Source organism: Coregonus clupeaformis, chromosome 33 (genome assembly GCF_020615455.1).
Source record: "Coregonus clupeaformis isolate EN_2021a chromosome 33, ASM2061545v1, whole genome shotgun sequence".
NCBI classification, from domain to species: domain Eukaryota; kingdom Metazoa; phylum Chordata; class Actinopteri; order Salmoniformes; family Salmonidae; genus Coregonus; species Coregonus clupeaformis.
The window spans coordinates 14,298,966-14,316,020 of NC_059224.1; the positions used below are offsets into that span (position 1 = coordinate 14,298,966).

The 17,055-nt window shown below is 42.0% G+C and overlaps 1 protein-coding gene across 1 annotated transcript in view; it reads left to right on the top strand.

The window, feature by feature from the left end:
* Positions 1-17,055, top strand: part of LOC121548505 (neurexin-3b-like) — a 518,873-nt gene that overhangs the window by 443,158 nt on the left and 58,660 nt on the right. Inside the window, exon 20 of the mRNA XM_045210142.1 lies at positions 4,629-4,800. Within this exon, the coding sequence (XP_045066077.1) occupies positions 4,629-4,800 (172 nt within the window). The remainder of the gene's footprint in view (positions 1-4,628; positions 4,801-17,055) is intronic.

Consider the following 17,055-nt stretch of genomic DNA (forward strand, 5'->3'; position numbering starts at 1 on the left):
ATGTTTTTGCTTCTGTCTAGACAATGAGACATGTTTCTATTTTTTGGAAAATGTGTTTGTTATTCACTCTTCAGAACAGCATGATGTCCTTGTTTATGTCTTTGTCCCTTTCAGTTCAACTTCTAGGCTACAGTGTGTGTGTTTGTGTGTGTGTGTGTGTGTGTGTGTGTGTGTGTGTGTGTGTGTGTGTGTGTGTGTGTGTGTGTGTGTGTGTGTGTGTGTGTGTGTGTGTGTGTGTGTGTGTGTGTGTGTGTGTGTGTGTGTGTGTGTGTGTGTGTGTGTGGTGTGTGTGCATGCGTGCGCGCGCGCGTGTGTATCTTTGCATGTACTATGCTCCTTCTTGGACACGGTTCCCGTTTTAACCGTGACTTCCTTCAGTAATTCTGAGAAGCGCTTACCGTCTCTCAGATGGCGTTAAGTAGTCTTGCTTCCCTCTCCCTCCCTCCTCAAACACGACCAGGCTTTTAGGAGAGGCATTTTCCATGTTTCACTTCCTCCCTCCATTATGAGCTGAGACGAAAGATCATTGAGAGAGAGTTGTTTTTTTTATTAATGATGTGAATGAGCATATTAACTTTTCACTTTTCTTGTACGCTCGTCTCTACGGGTCAGTAGGTGTAGTCAGTGAGCTGCTCTTGAAAGGTCAAGTAGTAGTCAGTGTGCTGCTGTTGAAAGGTCAAGGGCTATCCTCTCATATAACTACCGGAGTGTTCCACCACGCTCTGCTCACCTTCACAGAGACAACATGAAGAGGAGGAAGAAGTGGAGGACATGAAAAAACATTCCGTCCTCCCTTTATGATTCGTCAAATGTCTCTAGATTCTCCAGACCGACCACCACCAGTGGCAGGGAGGGGGGTAGTGAGAGAGGGAGAGAGGGGATGTCTCCTCAAGGATGACATACAGTGAAAACATATTCACTAAAAGAGCGTTCATTTTGTGAGAAATGAAAACATAGAGTTGGATCAGAGTTTATCAAGGCAATCTTGCTGTAAGGAGGAGAAAGCAATTTTTGATTAAAACCTGAGGCTTCGGGTCTAGTACGTTAGTTTCTCTGCAGTTCAATTAAAGTACTTCCATAGACATGATAAATTAAACATTTTTTGCATCCTTCAAACATGAGTGCCTCCTGTCTTAAAGATCTTTGATGCTCTAACCCTGGATGAGATTTCGCTTTTTTTCTTTGCTTACGAAGACATAGCTGTTTTCTCTCTGTATGCATACCATGTCCATATATACACCTTATATCACCCATTTGGAGCAGTAGTCTAGTACAGTGGTTATTTAGAGAGCTATTTATAACTTGTCAGAAATGTCCAGATCAGCTAAAGTTTTTGTTTTATTTGTTGAAACATTTTTGTCACTCAAATATCACATTTAAAACGGCAACATTTTCTCTGCACCACATGACAAAATGTGTAGAATTGCAGGAAACAAGCTTTAAACCTGCAAAATGTTGCCTTCGCCAACAAGAGGGGTGTGAACAGTTTGTGTCATGAACAGTGCTGTGGCGATCACGAAATTCCGTCAGCTGATGATTGTCAAGCAAAAAACTGTCGGTCTCACGGTAATTTACCGTTAATTAACACATTTAGCATCTCCTGGCTTCCACACATAGCCTGCAAGCCACTGATGCAGACCTTTGGAACATTTACATGTTAAAAAGTATAATAGATCCATGTAATATAGCCTACACCTTCACAAAAATCCATTATTTATTTTAGACAGGTCTAAAGAAACATGATATGAAGAAAATGTAGTCTATTTCAGAAGAACAGAATAGCATACTCTGAGTTGTCCTTATGTTAGGTCCTGATCAGGCTATGCCATACGGCTGTGGGCTACACTAGTTAATTTAGCACATGCGGCTATTCTGTGTTGAGCGGTTAACAAAGAAATAGGTACTCCTATATACTTCATTTAGATTAATTAATGTAACTTTAGTTGTTCTACAAATGTCAGGCAATATGTTTAGATTTTTAATACATTGTAAGGCTGCATGATGCGACTCTAATGATGATTAGAAAAAAGTCGCTTGAAAGGCATGAGCTCTGCTTTGTTTTTTGCGCAGGCTCAACACAATTCATCAGTCTCTCATTCACAATTTCACAAGCACTTGATAATTCCTCGAAATACCCGGCAGCATCCCCTTTGTTTGGCCGTAATGCACCCTAAAAAAATCCATGCCTTTTGCGGCCAGTGGCCGTTTTGCCCTTGGGCTAAATATAATAATTATAATTCCCTTCTCCCTAAGTGCTGCATGCTCCGAAGCACCTCTCACTCACATGGCTTTCCTTCATGTGATCGGGTCTTTATCACAGGCTACAAGTGAATGACAGACACATTGGGGACGCAACTGCGCGCGTCCTTATCCAATTCTGAGGTGCATATTGAAGATATGGGAAGAACTGTCCACATTTACTTTTCGTTAGCCAACAAGATGAGTAGGCCTAACGAACAGCAAAAGCACTAGCCTATGTCAATCTACTATCCCCCATAGTACAAAAGTTGACCTATTCTATCCTGTGCGATAAATAAATATTCCAAACATAGTCTGGGACAGTTGTGGGATGCGATAGATCCCAAATTATTAATATAACCACTGGGGGGGGCACAGTTTGGAACCACCTTGGGAACCACTGTACTAGGGGCAGGGGAAAAAATGTAATACATGCACTTAAATAGCGAATGGAGGACGCCTTTCCTGTGGTTCATTTTCATGCCAGCCAGGTAGGCTATACTCCTGTTGTAAAGATAAGCAATGTGCTTAATATTAGGAAATTTGATAAATAAATATAGTAGGCCTAGCCTATAGAAAGCTGATGGGATCCTCCTCTTTTTAATAGAGGCCATCACTCTGTTTTCTTGCGCAATTGCATAGCCTATAAAATGTTGTGCCACATGAGCTGATGCGCTCTCATGAAGTGTTTGATTAGATTTTCGATAACAGTTGCATTGATGTCAGAGTGATTAGAGGGACAATATAGTGCTGAGTACCAGGCAGTTAGCAAGTTTGGTAGGCTACTAATGACCATCAGCAGCATTAGCGCTTGGAGAAGCCTAATTACCGTGACTAAATGGTCACGTGGAATTTGACTTCCTTCGTGACTCGTGACTATCGGTGTGGCGGTAATACGGTCACCGCAACAGCCCTAGTCATGAGCAGTGCTTGTGCCCATAGAAATAGACATGGCGCATGTGCGCGGGGGGGGGGGGGGGGATGTTCCCCCATGCTGGACGGGGGTCCCCGAGTTAAAATAATTGGGATCACCTGGTCTAGTAAACCATGGGAGTACCACTAGTATATCTCTGGTTCCTTACCTTAGTCACTCACACTGAGAGTCTCTGAATCTGAAACATTGCGTGATAAAACACACTCAGAACTATAATGAGAGAAAACTCTCTCACTTTAAAACCGTTTCCATGTAGCTCCTACGTGCTTTTTTAATACCCAAGCAGCTCCGATCAAACACAAGGTTGTTTTAAAGTAGCAAGTTGGTGAGAAAGTAATTTGCGGTGAGAAACCACCAAGGTTCTGATATGCCTCTCTCTCTCGCTCTCGCTCTCTCGCTCTCTCACTCTCTCAGAGTGACATAACCCTTAACTTTGTGTTTAAATAAAATATGTGCTACTACATATGGGAGAGGCATCTGTCCTGGCATTGGGTACTGACAGGCTGGAGAGAACATTGTGCCTGGTTCCTGGCTGCTAGCTAACTCTCATCACATTAATGGATAATGAACCATGATGCTAGCTAGTATAGCTACCAACTCTGTGGTATCTCATTGGAGTCTACACTCCTAAAAGGGTTCTTCATCTGTCCCCATGTGAGAGCCCTTTTGGGTTCCAGGTAGAACCTATTCACGAAGAACCGTTTTGGAATTTCTAAGAGCGTATATTGTCTACTATTCCGTGGTACTGTATGGTAGTATAGACATTGGAACAAGTGGTTATGTTACCGTGGCAATACTGACACACCACCTGTAGTAGAATGCATGGCCAATATGTTATTTAATTGTAAGAAGTATGGTAGTGTATGTTTCTAGGAGTTCATTCATAGCTCAGGGAGAGGACAGGGGGGAAAAGGTGGGTTAACAAAGTAATGTTTAAAAGTGTTGTTGAACTTTTTCTGTTACTGTAGTGTAGTCTACTGCATGCTGTTTGTTGTTGGCGCAGCAGTACTGAATCAAACACTGCAATCAGTTGACATCTTCTGCAAATGCATTGGAGATTTCTGCATTGATTGTAGATATGAAGCTCATAATGGAATTGGTTCTCGGCCAGGCATTGAAAATGCTATTGTTCTGCGCATCTCTGCTATTCTATATGTAAGATATGGCATCTCATTTTGACAGGTTTTACCAATGCGGAAATATCAATGTTCACCTGAAGATTGCCTGCTGAATGAAAGTGGTTGATACAGGTTAATAAAGGCCTGTTTGTTGTACGTGTTTGAGGTCAACTACATTGCAGTCAGATCACTTTTCCTCCCAAATAACTACTCGTTATTATGTGATCAGGATGAATGATTCTTCGTCCTGCTGCATGTTGCTTTTCCAGGTTGCCTGTAGCAAGAAAGTTGTTGATATATTTTAATAAATGTATTTTTCTTCTTCCCTCTCCTTCCAGACGGAAGGCAAGGTGGGCGTGACGTTCAACATTGGCACGGTGGACATCAGTGTGAAGGAGTTAACCACTGCGATCAATGACGGCAAATACCACCTGGTGCGATTCACAAGGAATGGGGGAAACGCCACCCTGCAGGTGGACAACTGGCCAATCAACGAACACTTCCCCACAGGTACCAACCAATATCTCCCATCTGGCGTCTCAAACACTAACCTTTGACCTAGGACCTTTGAGCTGTTAACTTGTGTTAATGAGAAAGAGTTGGTCCCAATTCATTCCCTTGCCCTCTTCAATGGTGACTCTTTGATGTTCTCAGATCTGAAGACCTCTGTTAGACCCACTGGACATCACCTGTTTACAAAGGTCAACTGACAAGGCTGTTTGGTCAGAATATCAGTAGTAGTGGATGAGTACAGCCCATGCGTGGTTCTTTCCCTCAGTGGGATGAAGGACACTATTATGCTACCAAGCATTCCTATTTACTGAAGTGAGAACAGATGTGAACTGGTGATATGATGCTCTGCCCCTTGCTCCAGTCTATTCCCCCAGTCTTAAAGGGTATATGATAGAGCTGGGAATTGCCAGGGACCTCACGATACGATATTATCAAGATACTTAGGTGCCGATAAGATATTTATTGCGATTTTCACGATTCTACAGCATATGTACCGTGATTCGATACTGTGATGTTATTGCGATTTATGTTCCAAACATATTGCTCTCCATATACAGTGCTTTCAGAAAATATTCATACCCCTTGACTTATTCCACATTTTATTGCAATATAGCCTGAATTCAAAATTGATTAAATATATGTTTTTTCTCACCTATCTGCACACAATACCCCATAATGACAAAGTGAAAACAGTTTTTTAGACATTTTTGCACATTTATTGAAAATAAAATACTGAAATATCTCATTTCCATAAGTATTCACACCCCTGAGTGAATACTTTGTAGATGCACCTTTGGCAGCGATTACAGCTGTGAGTCTTTCTGGGTAAGTCTCTAAGTGTGTTTCTCAAAATGCATACTTCCGTGCAAATTGAAACCATGGCAGGGGTAGGAGTATGAGTCCAAATCAAAGTATGTAAAACGAAGCACGAAGGACACTTTTCGAATGCGTACTCGGTTTGTACATATTTGAAGCATGCATCGATGAAAGGTTCAATGGAAAGTATGCAAAGCAATATGATACAACCATGTAAAAATTACACAACATTTCTTGAAATCAATGGCAGACATTATTTGAGCTCAAGCGAGAGAAAATACACTCCAACTTTGTAATGAAATGTTGCCTATTCACATCTCATATGTTACCTGACTACAATATTTTATCTTGATACGTTAATAAATACATGCTGTGTTAATTTTGGCATGTTTACCTGCTTACTTACCGTAGATCGCAAGCCCATAATAAGTCAATAGGGCCAACTGGCTAGCTACTAGTACTGTTAGCTAGCCAGATAGCCACAAAGAATTGTTAGCTAGCTACCCACGAAGAATTGACATCTAACTTGCATAATATTAGTTTTAGGTCATTTCTGCCTGATAAACGATCTGGTTAGCTACATTATTACGATTCACATATAGCTAGCTGATAGTTATGAAGTAAAACGGTTGCTTTGTGTATATCTTGGAAGAAGGTTCAGTAAATGGGGAGGTGAAGCGCGAGGTAATACAGTAGGGGGAGTGCGAGTGCTTCTCAAATGTAATGTTTTATACATTCTCCACACACTTGTCCTCACAAGAACGTACTCAAGACAACGTGGTCGGAGAATGTACTTGGAGCATGAGAGTGTGGAGCACGGTAGTATGCATATTGAGAAACACCCTAAGAGCTTTCCACACCTGGATTGTGCAACATTTGACCACAATTCTTCAAGCTCTGTCAAATTGGTTGTTGATCATTGCTAGACAACCATTTTCAGGTCTTGCCATAGATTTACAAGTAGATTTAAGTCAAAACTGTAACTCGGCCACTCAGGAACATTCTCTGTCTTTTTGGTAAGCAACTCCAGTGTAGATTTGGCCTTGTGTTTTAGGTTATTGTCCTTCTGAAAGGTGAATTCATCTCCCAGTGTCTGATGGAAAGCAGACTGAACCAGCTTTTCCTCTAGGATTTTGCCTGTGCTTAGCTCCATTCCGTTTATTTTCTATCCTGAAAAACTCCCCAGTCCTTAACGACTACAAGCACAGACATAAGATGATGCAGCCACCACTATGCTTAAAAATATGGAGAGTAGTACTCAGTAATGTTCTGCATTGGATTTGCCCCAAACATAACACTTTGTATTCAGGACAGAAAGTTAATTGCCTTACCACATTATTTGCAGTATTACTTTAGTGCCTTGTTGCAAACAGGATGCATGTTTGGGAATAATTGTTATTATCTACAGGCTTTCTTCTTTTCACTGTGTCACGTAGGTTAGTATTGTGGAGTAACTACAATGGGTTGATCCATCCTCAGTTTTTTCCTATCACAGCAATTAAACTCTAACTGTTTTAAAATCACTATTGGCCTCATGGTGAAATCCCTGAGCGGTTTCCTTCCTCTCCAGCAACTAAGTTAGCAAGGATGCCTGTATCTTTGTAGTGGCTGGGTGTATTGATACACTATCCAAAGTGTAATTAATAACTTCACCATGCTCAAAGGGATATTCAGTGTCAGTTTTTTTGTTTGTTTTTACCCATCTACCAATAGGTGCCCTACTTTGCAAGGCATTGGAAAACATCCCTGGTCTTTATGGTTGAGTCTGTCTTTGAAATTCGCTGCTCAACTGAGGGACCTTACAGATAATTGTATGTGTGGGTACAGAGATGAGGTAGTCATTCAAAAGTAATGTTAAATACTATTATAGCACACAGAATGTGTCCATACAATTTATTATGTGATTTGTTAAGCACATTTTTACTCCTGAACTTAGTTAGGCTTGCCATAACATAGGGGTTGAATACTCAAGACATTTCAGCTTTTAATGTTTTATTAATTTGTAAAAACATCTAAAAACATAATTCCATTATGGGGTATTGTGTGTAGGCCAGTGACACAAAATCTCAATTTATCAATTTTAAATTCAGGCTGTATCACAACAAAATGTGGAAATAGTCAAGGGGTGTGAATACTTTCTGAAGGCACTGTATGTCATGGAAATAAAAGTGCTGAAATCAAATTGGCTTCCTATTTAAAAAGAAGATGCTATGAAGGAAAACTACTGGAGTTTTGGTTTAGGTTCAGCCAACTTCAGACCTTGGGTCTATAAGATTATATCTGCACAAAGCATAGTTCTGACATATTGAGCAGATGTGAGAACTGTTTTGTGGTGAATGTATTATTTCATAACCCATTAAGGTCCTCACCTTATAGGTACCTACAGTACAGAGTATCATAATCCTGAGACAGTTGGGGGGGGGGAGGAGGGTTGAGTCAGACACATCATCAAAAACATTTTAAAAATGTGTTATGATCATTAGACAAATTACTGTCGTACTGAGCTACGATGTGACATCATTTACTTTAAAGATTTCTGACAGTGCCATTATTGCTGGCTAAACTAGCCTAGACCGTACACTACCATTCAAAAGTTTGGGGTCACTTAGAAATGTCATTGTTTTTGTTAGGCTATGGTTCAACCCAGCACTCAGAGAAACAAACACGACAAAGGGAGTGGAAGAAACAAAAATATTTAATAAAAGTTAAAATAGTCTTAGTCCAAAAAACAACTGAAGTAAAGGAACAGAGTGGGCTAGTCGGCTCCGGAGGAAGGAGAGGCTGAGGCAGGCAGGCAGGCAGGCAGGCAGACCGACAGGCAGGAAGGCAGGCAGGTTGGGAGGTATGTCCGAAACTAAAGACAAAACAAACGACAGGTTAAGGAGAGTGGAGAGCCAGGCTGAAGACAAAGACAAAATAACTTTACTGGTGAGCCAAGTTACCGCTCTGGTAAGAACAACGATCTGGCGCCGGTGGAGAGCCATGCCCCGGAATAAGTAGTGCAGGTTGATTAGAGAATAGGATGCAGCTGCGTAGGCAGGAATCACTGGAAACAACCCGCAGCTGCACAGGAGAGGCAGATCCTGAGCACGCCCCCTGATCCACTCCAGACACACCCACATAAAGGGGACAAACACACATACAGATACAACAGACACAGAGGGGACCAAACAAGGAGGAAGGGAAACAGAAAAGGGAGAGACAAGCTGCCCACATAACAGTTTTCAAAAGAAAAGCAATTATTTTGTCCATTAAAATAACATCAAATTGATCAGAAATACAGTGTAGATATTGTTAATGTTGTAAATGGCTATTGTAGCTGGAAACGGCTGATTTTTAATGGAATATCTACATAGGCGTACAGAGGCACATTATCAGCAACCATCAAACCTGTGTTCCAATGGCATGTTGTGTTTGTCATTTTAAAATGCTAATTGATCATTATAAGACCCTTTTGCAATTGTTTAACACTTTTTTTGGTTACTACATGATTCCATATGTGTTATTTCATAATTTTGATGTCTAAAGAAAAACCCTTGAATGAGTAGGTGTGTCCAAACCTTTGACTGGTAGTGTAATAAGAGGGAATGGCAGAGATATATGTATGATTGGTCCGTCTGTATTTGTTTAGGCTTAAGATCGGATTGCAAATAGAACTTTATAGCGCCAAGTTCAAATGGGTATATGCACATCAAAAAAAAATCTAACTTCACAGACATATGAAGAACCATCTAAAGATCTATTATATGTGACTAACTCATTTTGACAAAAATGTCAGATTAACCTTGAACTAGCGCAAAAATAATATTGCGATATTGTCAAAACTATACGATATATACGTAACTGTATCGATTTTTTCCCATCAGTTGTATATGCACCACACACACACACACACACACACACACACACACACACACACACACACACACACACACACACACACACACACACACACACACACACACACACACACACACACACACACACACACACACACACACACACACACACACAGGGAGGGTGGATGGGAGGGTGGATGGGAGGGAGGGAGGATATGGAGAGAGATTCAGAGAGAGGGAGAAAGAAAGAGGAAAATGCTCCACTCCATTAATTTGGGCTTCCGGTCTTCCCCTTTGATGTCTGTGTCCTGGCGCCTCCCTCCTGGGGCTGGCCTAGCCCTGATTCTCTCCCTCCTACCTCCCTCCTGGGGCTGGCCTAGCCCTGATTCTCTCCCCCCTACCTCCCTCCTGGGGCTGGCCTAGCCCTGATTCTCTCCCCCCTACCTCCCTCCTGGGGCTGGCCTAGCCCTGATTCTCTCCCCCCTACCTCCCTCCTGGGGCTGGCCTAGCCCTGATTCTCTCCCCCTACCTCCCTCCCGGGGCTGGCCTAGCCCTGATTCTCTCCCCCCTACCTCCCTCCTGGGGCTGGCCTAGCCCTGATTCTCTCCCCCCTACCTCCCTCCTGGGGCTGGCCTAGCCCTGATTCTCTCCCCCATACCTCCCTCCCGGGGCTGGCCTAGCCCTGATTCTCTCCCCCCTACCTCCCTCCTGGGGCTGGCCTAGCCCTGATTCTCTCCCCCTTACCTCCCTCCTGGGGCTGGCCTAGCCCTGATTCTCTCCCCCCTACCTCCCTCCCGGGGCTGGCCTAGCCCTGATTCTCTCCCCCCTACCTCCCACCCGGGCTAGCCTAGCCCTGATTCTCTCCCCCCTACCTCCCTCCCGGGGCTGGCCTAGCCCTGATTCTCTCCCCCCTACCTCCCTCCTGGGGCTGGCCTAGCCCTGATTCTCTCCCCTCTACCTCCCTCCCGGGGCTGGCCTAGACCTGATTCTCTCCCCCTATTAGCCACCCAGAGGATCACTCCAGATCCAAGGCAAAATTCGACTTTTGTGGAGGTCCCCAGCATGTCGGGAGAGGAAGAATATGACACCTTTTTTTAGATGTTCTGACAAGCGAGCACTTAGATATGGTCATTTTCACGTTTTCATACATTCATAGAATGTTTTGGGAATGACGTAGAATAAGGCGTTTGTAAAATTCTGAAGCAATAATGTGGGAAAGCGGCCGTGCGTTTGGACAATTAATAGACACTGCAGTAAATACAACAATTTGTACAGTGGGGAAAAAAAGTATTTAGTCAGCCACCAATTGTGCAAGTTCTCCCACTTAAAAAGATGAGAGAGGCCTGTAATTTTCATCATAGGTACACGTCAACTATGACAGACAAAATGAGAAAAAAAATTCCAGAAAATCACATTGTAGGATTTTTTATGAATTTATTTGCAATTTATGATGGAAAATAAGTATTTGGTCAATAACAAAAGTTTCTCAATACTTTGTTATATGCCCTTTGTTGGCAATGACACAGGTCAAACATTTTCTGTAAGTCTTCACAAGGTTTTCACACACTGTTGCTGGTATTTTGGCCCATTCCTCCATGCAGATCTCCTCTAGAGCAGTGATGTTTTGGGGCTGTCGCTGGGCAACATGGACTTTCAACTCCCTCCAAAGAGTTTCTATGGGGTTGAGATCTGGAGACTGGCTAGGCCACTCCAGGACCTTGAAATGCTTCTTACGAAGCCACTCCTTCGTTGCCCGGGCGGTGTGTTTGGGATCATTGTCATGCTGAAAGACCCAGCCATGTTTCATCTTCAATGCCCTTGCTAATGGAAGGAGGTTTTCACTCAAAATCTCACGATACATGGCCCCATTCATTCTTTCCTTTACACGGATCAGTCATCCTGGTCCCTTTGCAGAAAAACAGCCCCAAAGCATGATGTTTCCACCCCCATGCTTCACAGTAGGTATGGTGTTCTTTGGATGCAACTCAGCATTCTTTGTCCTCCAAACACGACGAGTTGAGTTTTTACCAAAAGTTATATTTTGGTTTCATCTGACCATATGACATTCTCCCAATCCTCTTCTGGATCATCCAAATGCACTCTAGCAAACTTCAGACGGGCCTGGACATGTACTGGCTTAAGCAGGGGGACACGTCTGGCACTGCAGGATTTGAGTCCCTGGCGGCGTAGTGTGTTACTGATGGTAGGCTTTGTTACTTTGGTCCCAGCTCTCTGCAGGTCATTCACTAGGTCCCCCCGTGTGGTTCTGGGATTTTTGCTCAACGTTATTGTGATCATTTTGACCCCACAGGGTGAGATCTTGCGTGGAGCCCCAGATCGAGGGAGATTATCAGTGGTCTTGTATGTCTTCCATTTCCTAATAATTGCTCCCACAGTTGATTTCTTCAAACCAAGCTGCTTAACTATTGCAGATTCAGTCTTCCCAGCCTGGTGCAGGTCTACAATTTTGTTTCTGGTGTCCTTTGACAGCTCTTTGGTCTTTGCCATAGTGGAGTTTGGAGTGTGACTGTTTGAGGTTGTGGACAGGTGTCTTTTATACTGATAACAAGTTCAAACAGGTGCCATTAATACAGGTAACGAGTGGAGGACAGAGGAGCCTCTTAAAGAAGAAGTTACAGGTCTGTGAGAGCCAGAAATCTTGCTTGTTTGTAGGTGACCAAATACTTATTTTCCACCATAATTTGCAAATAAATTCATTAAAAATCCTACAATGTGATTTTCAGGATTTTTTTTCCTCAATTTGTCTGTCATAGTTGACGTGTACCTATGATGAAAATTACAGGCCTCTCTCATCTTTTTAAGTGGGAGAACTTGCACAATTGGTGGCTGACTAAATACTTTTTTCCCCCACTGTAGATGTGTGATGTTGAATGGAGTTGGAGGATGGGACTAATAACAACTAACAACAACTAATAACAACAAGATAACTAATAATGTAAGCATACAGTGTCCATAATAAGTATATAGGTTGAGAGCTTTTGTGAAATTGCACAGTTAGAAAGATATGGCATATAGAAGCAATCCGGATGGACATCATGAAAATGATCAGAGAGGTTGAGGGTAGAGGAAGTTCAGGAGTAAAAACAAACAAACATAATTCTTGTAAAATTGACTGTGTCCATAAAATGTATACAGTATGTTTAAGCTGAAAGTAGAGGCCTAAGCATAGTTGTTCACTAGTTTACTCCAATTAGGGAAGGGGTGGTGGGGTTGGAAAGTAATAAAGGGAAATAGATTTTAAAAATAGGATATGTATGTATATACAGTGAGGGATAAAAGTATTTGATCCCCTGCTGATTTTGTACGTTTACCCACTGACAAATACATGATCAGTCTATAATTTTAATGGTAGGTTTATTTGAACAGTGAGAGACAGATTTTTTTTTACAAAAATAAAAAAAGAATAACAACAAATAAATCCAGAAAAACGCATGTCAAAAATGTTATAAATTGATTTTCATTTTAATGAGGGAAATAAGTATTTGACCCCTCTGCAAAACATGACTTAGTACTTGGTGGCAAAACCCTTGTTGGCAATCACAGAGGTCAGATGTTTCTTGTAGTTTGCCACCAAGTTTGCACACATCTCAGGTTTTGAGGCTGACGTTTGGCAACTCGAACCTTCAGCTCCCTCCACATATTTTCTATGGGATTAAGGTCTGGAGCCTGGCTAAGCCACTCCAGGACCTTAATGTGCTTCTTCTTGAGTCACTCCTTTGTTGCCTTGGCCGTGTGTTTTGGGTCATTGTCATGCTGGAATACCCATCCACGACCCATTTTCAATGCCCTTGCTGAGGGAAGGAGGTTCTCACCCAAGATTTGATGGTATATGGCCCCGTCTATTGTCCCTTTGATGCGGTGAAGTTGTCCTGTCCCCTTAGCAGAAAAACACCCCCAAAGCATTATGTTTCCACCTCCAAGTTTGATGGTGGGGATGGTGTTCTTGGGGTCATAGGCAGCATTCCTCCTCCTCCAAACATGGCGAGTTGAGTTGATGCCAAAGAGCTCGATTTTGGTGTCATCTGACCACAGCACTTTCACCCAGTTCTCCTCTGAATCATTCAGATGTTCATTGGCAAACTTCAGACGGGCCTGTATATGTGCTTTCTTGAGCAGGGGGACCTTGTGGGCGCTGCAGGATTTCAGTCCTTCACGGCGTAGTGTGTTACCAATTGTTTTCTTGGTGACTATGGTCCCAGCTGCCTTGAGATCATTGACAAGAGCCTCCCGTGTAGTTCTGGGCTGATTCCTCACCGTTCTCATGATCATTGCAACTCCACGAGGTGAGATCTTGCATGGAGCCCCAGGCCGAGGGAGATTGACAGTGCTTTTGTGTTTCTTCCATTTGCGAATAATCGCACCAACTGTTGTCACCTTCTCACCAAGCTGCTTGGCGATGGTATTGTAGCCCATTTCAGCCTTGTGTAGGTCTACAATCTTGTCCCTGACATCCTTGGAGAGCTCTTTGGTCTTGGCCATGGTGTAGAGTTTTGAATCTGATTGATTGATTGCTTCTGTGGACAGGTGTATTTTATACAGGTAACAAACTGAGATTAGGAGCACTCCCTTTAAGAGTGTGCTCCTATTCTCAGCTCGTTACCTGTATAAAAGACACCTGGGAGCCAGAAATCTTTCTGATTGAGAGGGGGTCAAATACTTATTTCCCTCATTAAAATGCAAATCAATTTATAAAAAATTTTACATGCGTTTTTCTGGATTTTTTTGTTGTTATTCTGTCTCTCACAGTTCAAATAAACCGACCATTAAAATTATAGACAGATCATTTCTTTGTCAGTTGGCAAACGTACAAAATCAGCAGGGGATCAAATACTTTTTTCCCTCATTGTATGTATGTATGTGTATGTATGTGTGATATATATATATATATATATATATATATATATATATATATATATATATATATATATATATATATATATATATATATATATATATTTGTGAGGAAAAAAAAACATATGGGGATTGAAGTGATGCAGGCAATTACATTGATGGAAGTTACAATCTATCTGCAACATTAAAGCTGATCTTCCCCCTAAAAATAAAATAAAATAGAAAAATAACAATGAATAACAGTTGTTCAAGTTCAGCTAGCTAGCTAGCAAAGTGATTCACATTTCTTGGTAGATAACCAAATGACACCTGCGTCTCTAGTTGAGCCACAGAAAAACGATATGGGGGGAAAAAGTCGGTCACTCACCCACTCGTCCAATGACAACATCCTCCCAGCAGCTAGCTAATGTTAGGCTCCGTGTTTTTATCTTACTTAATAAATAGCTACCATAGATAAGCTAGCCTATTAGCCACATTATGACTGACTTTTGATCATTGCTAGTTTGGTTGTGTTGACGTTCCCAGCCTTGGTTACTTCCGTCCATTTTTTTTCTCCTAAATATTGAGTCATAACTGAAACATCCCAAATGGCTGCAGACACAAATGTACCAGGCCAGCTGTGGTTTACAACCTGATAGCAACATTTGTTGAACTACCAAGAAATATCTTGGTGAATTATATTAATCATACATTGAACTGCATCCATCTATTTGGCCAACAATGCCGTACTCTATGTCATGGAATATTTTTTTTAACCTCTTATGAAGTTGGTTTTGTAGCATAAACTGGGATTGTATTATTTTTGACTGATATTATGATTGTCTGTTTGTTTCATATCTGCAAAGTAGTTAAAACACTGTCAGTTCCACTTTAACTTAACCAGTCTGAATTAATGCCTTAACTTAACCCTAGAGTTGTTTCTGTTTTAACCCTATCCCAAACCTTAATACTTAACTTAATCCAGTAGGTATTAATGCCTTAACTTAACCCTAGAGTTGTTTCTGTTTTAACCCTATCCCAAACCTTAATACTTAACTTAATCCAGTAGGTATTAATGCCTTAACTTAACCCTAGAGTTGTTTCTGTTTTAACCCTATCCCAAACCTTAATACTTAACTTAATCCAGTAGGTATTAATGCCTTAACTTAACCCTAGAGTTGTTTCTGTGTGCCTAAATTTAACACGTTTGTCACAGAACGTCGGGAGATGAAGTCAGTTTACTCATCAAACATAGACGGTTGTCCAAGGACGTTGGGACATGAAGTCAGACTGTGATATCTTGTTGAGCCACCAGGTGTTTGAGAGCCAATCCTCCACTCCTTAGTTCTGGTTAGCTATGCAGAAAAGCCCACAGGATCTGATAGAAGGCCTGGGATTCAAAATGGCTGACGTAGCTGAAGACAGGCAGGACTTGGATGATGACATTTGTAGTGCTTTATTTGAAACAGCCTCCCCAAAAGTTTTTTACACATTTTCATTAGACGTATTCATTAAATGTGGCTTTCTTGTACTGCATTAAAGACAGCTGATAAATGTAATATTTCTTATCTGATTGGTGATTAATAAAGAGACACCAAAAATAAACCCACGTATCGCTCTACAGGGAATCAAAACTGAGAGTGTTTCAAGTCCAAAAGATCCAGTAGTCAGAACAGAGCAAGTTGGCCCAGTTGGCCCGTTTCTCCCTTCCTCAACCCTGTGACATACCAGGCAATAGCACACTAGCTGCTAGCGATCTCCCATAACTGGAAATAAGATTATTTCTGAATCCAGAGAGCTCCAGGCGACCACGGTCCTCTTGTCTTGCCTGCCCATTTGTTTGTGTTGGGGTCAGTGAAAGTGCAGATAGAGTAAACCATTTTCATCAAGCTCTCTCTTTTCTTTTTTCATCTGCCTCTCTCTCTCTCTCTCTCTCTCTCTCTCTCTCTCTCTCTCTCTCTCTCTCTCTGCCTCTCTCTCTCTCTCTCTCTCTCTCTCTCTCTCTCCTTCGTTATTTCCTTATTTTCTTGGCTAACACAAGCAAGGATGGGTTCAATTGTTCTCCTAACTAAATGTTGTATGGAGGTCTGCACCTATCTTGCTAGCCTAGCAGACTTGAAACAGTATTATGCAGTCCTGCAGTCAGAATCAGGATTTTAGTGACTCACGTTTAGGACTTTGTCTTCTCTTTGTGTTACGCCCTTAAATTATATCTGACCCATTAGACCAATCTACACTGAGTGTACAACATGCTCTTTCCATGACGTTGACTGACCAGTTGAATCCATGTGAAAGCTATGATCCCTTATTGATATCACTTGTTAAATCCACTTCGGTCAGTGTAGATCAGAGTTCTTCAATTCCGGTCCTGGAGGGCCGAAACACCTCTGTTTTTCATCCTCTCCTTCTAATCAGGGGCTAATTCAGACCTGGGACACCAGGTGAGTGCAAGTGTTTCGGCCCTCCAGGACCGGAATTGAAGAACCCTGGTGTAGATGAAGGGGAGGAAACAGGTTAAAGGATTTGTAAGCCTTGAGACAATTGAGACATGGATTGTGTATGTGTGCCATTCAGAGGGTGAATGGGCAAGACAAAATATTTAATTGCCTTTGAACGGGGTATGGTAGTAGGTGCCAGGCGCACCGGTTTGTGTCAAGAACTGCAACGCTGCTGAGTTTTTCACAATCAACAGTTTCCCGTGTGTATCAAGAATGGTCCACCACCCAAAGGACATCCAGCCATCTTG